This window comes from Spermophilus citellus, assembly GCF_964194105.1.
Source record: "Spermophilus citellus genome assembly, chromosome: 10".
NCBI classification, from domain to species: Eukaryota; Metazoa; Chordata; class Mammalia; order Rodentia; family Sciuridae; genus Spermophilus; species Spermophilus citellus.
In genome coordinates this window covers 9,357,032-9,364,056 of record NC_138197.1, presented here as the reverse complement: position 1 = coordinate 9,364,056, position 7,025 = coordinate 9,357,032, and the positions used below count along the sequence as shown (strand labels likewise).

At 44.1% G+C, this 7,025-nt stretch overlaps 1 protein-coding gene and 1 pseudogene across 2 annotated transcripts; one reads left to right on the top strand and one right to left on the bottom strand.

Annotated features, from left to right (window-relative positions):
- Positions 1-3,351: 3,351 nt before the first annotated feature.
- Positions 3,352-5,223, top strand: LOC308659090 (E3 SUMO-protein ligase PIAS3-like; the record flags this gene model as incomplete). The annotated part of the gene is made up of 5 exons (XM_081312079.1): positions 3,352-3,427; positions 3,587-3,720; positions 3,865-3,902; positions 4,433-4,660; positions 5,167-5,223. The coding sequence occupies exons 2-5, from the start codon at positions 3,636-3,638 to the stop codon at positions 5,221-5,223; spliced, it is 408 nt and encodes a 135-aa protein (XP_081168205.1). The 5' UTR covers positions 3,352-3,427; positions 3,587-3,635.
- On the bottom strand, positions 4,706-6,989 carry LOC308659089 (nucleoside diphosphate-linked moiety X motif 17-like; annotated as a pseudogene). The gene is made up of 5 exons: positions 6,957-6,989; positions 6,846-6,926; positions 6,458-6,614; positions 5,828-5,976; positions 4,706-5,712 (listed from the first exon to the last, which is right to left on the bottom strand). The product of its transcript is annotated as a nucleoside diphosphate-linked moiety X motif 17-like (transcript).
- Between the last annotated feature and the right edge of the window lie 36 nt (positions 6,990-7,025).

The window sequence follows — 7,025 nt, the reverse complement described above, 5'->3', positions numbered from 1 at the left end:
CTCCAGGAATTGCTCCAGTAAACAGCAGATTTCCCCCCCCTCACCCTATTTCCCAAAGGACTCACCAGCACTCTAAGCTCAATCATCTCCTATGCTGAACATGATCACAACTTTTCACAAGAGCATCACTTTCCAAATAACTGTAAATCTCTGACAACCATGACTGCTTCATGTGTCATTTGTCTCTCTAAAGGAAGTTAGGGTACTGGTAAAGCAAAATGAGCTCTCTAAAACACTTGCTAAATGAGTTTACCTCAACTCTTCAAACCTAATCCTAGGTAGAGGCCTACTGATATGATTACACTATGATGCATCCTTCTCCATAACTGAGAATCTTCAAATACTTATTGACTAAGAGTAGGAACAGCAGTTATGATAAACCATCCATTCAGTCCTACAAGTGGTAAAGGACATAGAGCAGGTTTTATATGGGACAATCACTAATATAAGGTGATTCTGAATTATTTCAATGATATTAAGATTGTGGAAATTGTGCCTAAAATAATTGAGTTTTGTTATAAATGAAGAATATTCAAATTATGTAATTAAAACAACTTTAGAAAACGCATTACTGCATATTAGCTCAATTTAAAATTTGTCAACTTTGATTTCTGAAGACATTTGTGTATATATGTAAGCACTTGATCAATTACACTGATCAATAATTATTAAAAATACTAGGGATGAGTTAACAGAAAAAAAAACAGGCTCTTTGGTTTCAAATCAAATCATACCTGACATACAAGAAAAAGACAGTTTATGTTGCTGCTAAAATGGGAAAGACTATGAATCTTTCATAATAAAGGTGGTGACAATCCCAGCTTACACTTGTTATTAACCATGTGTCAAGCACTATTGACTGAGAATTAACCTGTTTTCTTATCTGCAATATGATATATTATATATCTCATAAGGTTGTGTGAGGATTAAACCAGAAATGCAAAACTTCAGGAGTTGCAATAGCTAAGTGATCAATAAATGGTTACTATTGTTACCATTTGGGACAGTGCAATCAGGTACCCAGGTTTATTGTGACCACCAAGAATAAGATTGATGCTGGTAGAGAGAGAAGCTTCAAGGACAAGATCCACTAGTTGTGCAGGGAAGGAGCACAAGAGTGTATCTGACCTTTATGACCTTAGGGTTTTGTTATTAAGAGCCCATATTCTTAAATCATAGGTATTGGATATGAAATTCAATTTTAGAGTCAAATAAAAATGTGACCTTGACTTTGAAAGAAAAATAGAAAGTACCTTGGGCTATGGTGAATGAGGAAACCCAAGTTCCAACTTAAGGTAGCTATTACTACTATGCCTGTATTCTGAAGCTTGGTGAGTTGCAAATGATGGCATGGCCAATATCTTCTTCGACCAGAGTGTTATCAGACTTCTCAAAAACAACTTAAATACTAGTCTGGAGGCCAGAGCACAAAAATAGATAAGAGAAATAGGGAGAGGATGATGTACTCAAGGTCCCTTAGAGCAACGCAAACAACAGAAACCAGGAATGAGTTGTATATATAACCAGGGAATCTGCTTTAGCAGTCACTGTATGCTGAGCTTCCATCAGAGAGATGATAAGTGAAGTGGGATTAAGTAGCTGTGGCTAATTTAACTAGATGTAGAACATTATGTCTTCAAAATGTAATGAAAGTTTTGGAGCACATAATGTGGAAAAAGGAGATTCAGATAACATAATCTTAAAAATGACTAATCATTCTGTGAGTTTTCCCCACCAAAGATGGCTATTTATCTTCACAATAAAGATTCATGCTGCATCTTGAAACAAAAAGAACTATTCATTAAGGATGATAACCCTCCATAACAGAAATCCTTAGAATAAATTTTTAAATTTAGAAGAGCATTTTCACATGAATAATAATTGCCCCTTAAATCCCCTGGATTTTTCTACTACAATGTGGCCACAAGAAGCCTCAATTTTTTAAAAATTTATCATTTTAAGAATTATATACAGCAGAATCAAATGTAAGTTGTTAGAAAAATGAAAAAAAAAAGTACCTTGGTCTACGGTGAATGAGGAAACCCAAGTTCCAACTTAAGGCAGCTATTACTATGCTGTAGAACTGCCACAGGGATGGCTGGCCCAAGATGGAAGCCCACTAATATTAAAAGAAGCTAGAGACCTGCATTTTTATTTAAAAGTATTATTTCAAAACCTAACCCCCACATAAATATTAAGCAGGTTAAAAAAAAAAAAAAAAACTCTTGGCAAGCCATTTTCCAAGACCCTGAGTTTACAAATTCTATGCCCAACCACACTAGAATTTTAATGGCATTCATAATCTTCTCAGGTCCTGATTTTTCCCTAGAATTTTGCTTTCTGAAATTTGCCTCAGCTTATGGAACCAGAACAAATGAAGCATAAAAATGCTAAAAAAATACACTTTCTGTATTTTCATTTTCTTGACCTGATTTAGGAGAAATTCCAAAACAGGCACTGGAGAGTAAATCAAATTAGTACTATACATAAAACTCAAACTCCTTAACAATAAGTTTTATTTCAATTAAAATATTTCTATAACAACTTCTGATCAGAAATACATTAACTGAAAATAACTCACTTGTAATGAAAAGCAGACTGTTAAGGCTAGTAAATATTTTTCTTTATTTCTTTTCTTTTATTTTTTTTTCTGGTATCAGGGATTGAATCCAAAAATCCAAAGTACTCAACCACTGGGCCGCCCCCCCCCCCCTTATCCATCTTCTAGAGTCTTCATATGGGTCTTGCTTGCAGTGTGTTTTTTGAGATGGTTTAAGGAGTTCTGTATCTCTTTTTCTATCTTGTTCCTAGATTATACCTAAAAAGTGCTCAGATTGTATTTATGTTAAAACCTAACAGCAAAAGTTTGCAAAGTTCTTTTACATATATACTTACTTTGATTTCAACAGTGACTCAGAGGTCTAGTAGGGTGGATATCCCTATTTTACAGATGAGGAAACTGAGTCACAGGAAGGTGAGTCACAGAACTGAGTACTGTGCAGCCATCTCCCGGGCCTCATAAATGCCCATCTTTCCCTTCCTCTAGTTTATTCATGGAGATTCTTAATTCCTGTTCGGATTGTGATGAGATCCAGTTCATGGAAGATGGATCCTGGTGCCCAATGAAACCCAAGAAGGAGGCATCTGAGGTTTGCCCCCCGCCAGGGTATGGGCTGGATGGTGAGTGACCCCTCGTCCCCCAGCTGGGCTAAATCTCAGATGGCCCTTTTTCTAAGACAGTCCTCTTACCACCTACAGGCCTCCAATATAGCCCAGTTTAAGAGGGAAATCCTTCAGAAAATAAGAAGAAGGTTGAAGTTATTGACTTGACAATAGAAATCTCATCAGATGAGGAGGATCTGCCCCCAACCAAGAAGCACTGTCCTGTCACCTCAGCTGCCATCCCAACACTACCTAGAAGCAAAGGGTAAGAGAATCTACAGCAAAAGGGACAATGGAAGAGTCGGGAATGCTTTCTGATCAAACCCGGAGGCTGGGAAAGGTGGAGAGGGTAGAGGGGACCTGGGAAGTCGGCCTGGGGGACAGTGTGGTCCACTAGCTGCCCCAGCCCCTGCTTTCCTTACAGAGTCCTCACACCTGGTCACCAGCCCTCCTCGGTGCTACGGAGTCCTGCCATGGGCACCTTGGGCAGTGATTTCCTGTCTGGTCTCCCACTACCTGAGTACCCACCTGCCTTCCCCCTGGGGGCTGATATCCAAGGTATGACACTGATGCACAGATGGGACCCTGCTCCTTTGCAAAGTCTCCTGGGTCTCCTCTGAGAAGCCACCATTCACAGAACTTGTCTTTTGGCAGTGAAGGGGTCAGATAGGAAGTTGATTTTGATTTTTCTTTTCCTGCCAGGTTTAGATTTATTTTCTTTTCTTCAGACTGAGAGTCAGGTAAGTGGTTCCTTTCTCCATGAAGATCTGAGAGCTCTGAAGCTTCCTTTCTAGGCACTGAGGGCACCCTGATCTCTGCCATTGTCCCTGGGAACTCAATCTTTTCTGTGAGGGAGGGAGGATAAAGGTAGCTATTTCCCCCTCCACCCCCACTAGTACTTCCTCAGGTTCCTACATGTTTTCCTGGATCTTGTCACTGTTCTTTGAGGGTTTTTAGTGTCGTTCTGCCCCTGCCTGCTCGCCTTCTCACATCCTGTGCACTTAAAGCACTGGGTGTACCCCGCTGCCGCCCAGGCCCCACATTTCAGACACCTCAAGGCCAAGAACCTGGTGTGCTGGAGGGGCTGTCTCCAGGCAGCGCGAAATGGAGGGGTGTGGGAGAGCAGGCAGAGCCACAGAGGTCCTACTTCTCGAGAAACAAGAGCCCTGGAAACCCACAGGGGCTCATGGACCCCATGGGACATTTCTGAGCTGAGTTTGGGAGGTGGGAGAGTTGGGATAGACCCTAAACTGTGCCCTTGATTCCTCAGCACTATGGTCCTTCCGTCATCACCTCGCTAGATGAACAGGATGCCCTTGGCCACTTCTTCCAGTACCAGGGGACCCCTTCCCACTTTCTGGGCCCACTGGCCCCCACACTGGGGAGCTCTCACCACAGCTCCACTCCAGCACCCTCTCCTGGCCGTGTCAGCAGCATTGTGGCTCCTGGGGCACCCTTGAGGGAGGGACATGGAGGACCTCTGCCTTCAGGTCCCTCGGTCAGATATCATTTCCCTGGACTGAGTTCCTTGGATCATGGAACCTTCACTGTCCTCCCACACTGAGCAAATATGCTGTGTGGACCCCAGCCCCTGGCCACTCTCATCCCTCGGGGGCTTTGGCCAAAGGCCACACAGACCTTCAAGGACACCTACTTTGGCCTCATCTCTGCCTAACAAAGCCAGCAGCAAAAGGTCGATATTCAGCTTCTTTTAAAGGACACTGGGGACTGTTCTTTAGATGGTGGCATGTTCCTTTGCTGTGTTAACCTAGGCAGTGGGGAGCAGATGAGATGGGGTAGCAGTTGGGGAAGGGTTGGAGGCTCCTGGGGAAAGGGCCTATTTTGTCTGTGAGATGCCCTCTCCGTCCCCCAAGCCCAACCATTCATACTTTTCATGTCCATTCCGTTTCCTTTGGCCACACAGGCGGCAGGACAGACAGGCAGTTTCAGAGATGGACAAAAAACCTCTATTTTGTGTTGTGGATTTTTTTTGTACATAAACAGAAAACTCCCAAATACTCCAAAGATGACTTTCCTGCCCCTACTTCCCAGTATGACTGAGTAGGAGAGAGGCCTTAAGTCAAGATCCCCAGGGTTTGAGAACAGGGAGGGCCCAGCGACTGCCTGGGTCCCTCTCTATTTATATATTTAAGTTCACAGCGGGTCTGAACACTGACCAGCCTGGGGCCTGTGCCTCTGGAGGCCCACCTGTGCCTCTCGAGGCCATGGCCCTGGGCTTCGCCCTGGCTCATTTTGCACCTTTCCTGGCAGGTGGGAGGACCCTTGTGCCCTCCTTCCCAATCTCTTTTCTCTGGCTCCTCAAGGGCCTGGAACCTATGTTGTAATTTTACTTTTTACTTTCAGAGTTGTAGCAAAGTTTTCACCCTAATAAAGGTTGTGAATGTTCTGAGTGTCATGGAGGTGGGCTAGGGAGGGGGTGGGCACTTCACTTTCCATATCCCTGGGTTGGGGGAAGAGTGTCCATGTTCCATTCTTCCTTTGATGCCCTACATCCACGTAAGCTCCACTTTCACCTGATGGCGTGTTACTCTGAGGACTTCAAGAGCAGTTATTATTTATCCCTTCCTCTCCTGCATGCCCATAAGAACCCTAGACCATTGCAGCCCCAATGCCGTGGAGCCCTCAAGTCGTTCCTCATCTTTACCTGTGCAGATGTTGCAGCCATAGCCGGAGGGCAAACTTGGTTCCAGTGCTGATCCTCTCCTTGTCCTCCTCTGTGGTTGGGGTTGTCCACAGCAGTGTGGACGTGGGACCAGAGGTTGGGTTCCTCCATCCTCCTCTAGTTCTACTGCACTGCAGTGTGACAGCTCTTGTCTGAGTTGTCCCTTAGAGCTTAGAAAGGACTACTTTTTAAAAAAAAATTTTAGATGTTGATGGACCTTTATTTTGTTCATTTATTTGTATGTGGTGCTGAGAATCGAACCTAGAGCCTCACACATGCTAGGCAAGTGCTCTGCCACTGAGCCACAACCCCAGCCCCTAGAAAAAACTTCTTTATGTTAGGTGGTTGGGTATTAATCTCATTTTACAGAAAGGCAAGAGGTTCAAGGAGGGTGCCCTTAGTTGAGGGTCAAACTTAGGTCCTCATTTCTAGCCAGTTGGTGTAAGAACCCTTGGAGTTTGATCTCATGTATCTCTCAATCATCAATGAACCAACTCACTCCCTAAATCTTCTCTACACCACAAAATTCCATTCTAAAGAAAAGAAGGGAACTGAGTTTCTCAGTGTGTAAGTGGTGTTATGTTGGAGGCTAAGGAAGAAGCTCTCACTTACAGGATAGAGGATGGGAGGTCCTGAGGGAGATCTCTGGGTGTTTCTGTCCTATCCAGCCCAGCCCTGGCCTCCTGGCTGTGGCACCCACTGCAGCTGCTGTATCTGGTTCCAGCCACATAAAGGCGCTCACCTTACTTGGGTTTGGTTAGATCCAGACCTGGGATTAGACATGTTGATTTCCTTAGCCATGGCCTCTCCCTGGCCTGTTCTGAGCACAGCAGACCGACAGGTGGAATGGAGAGAGACAAGGGGCAGGGGCAAGAGAGATGCTACTGGTTGTTCTTGATTCTCCCTCCTCCCACACCCTTAATCACACTCAGTTGGAACCATGTTGGTTGGCTTCCCTTGAGTCTTAAGTTCCATTTTCTTCCTCCACTGCCAGACCTACCTGCAGCTGCTGCCCTGACTCCTGGGAGATCACAGGTGGATAAAGAATGATGTGATGGTATTTGGGGAAACCCCAGCTCACCTAGGATAGGCAGACTAAGAAGAAGACGGCCAAAGTGATAAATTCCTGTTTTTGAGACTTCATAAGTATAGTTTTAGGATGAAACAAAATGCTGGCTAG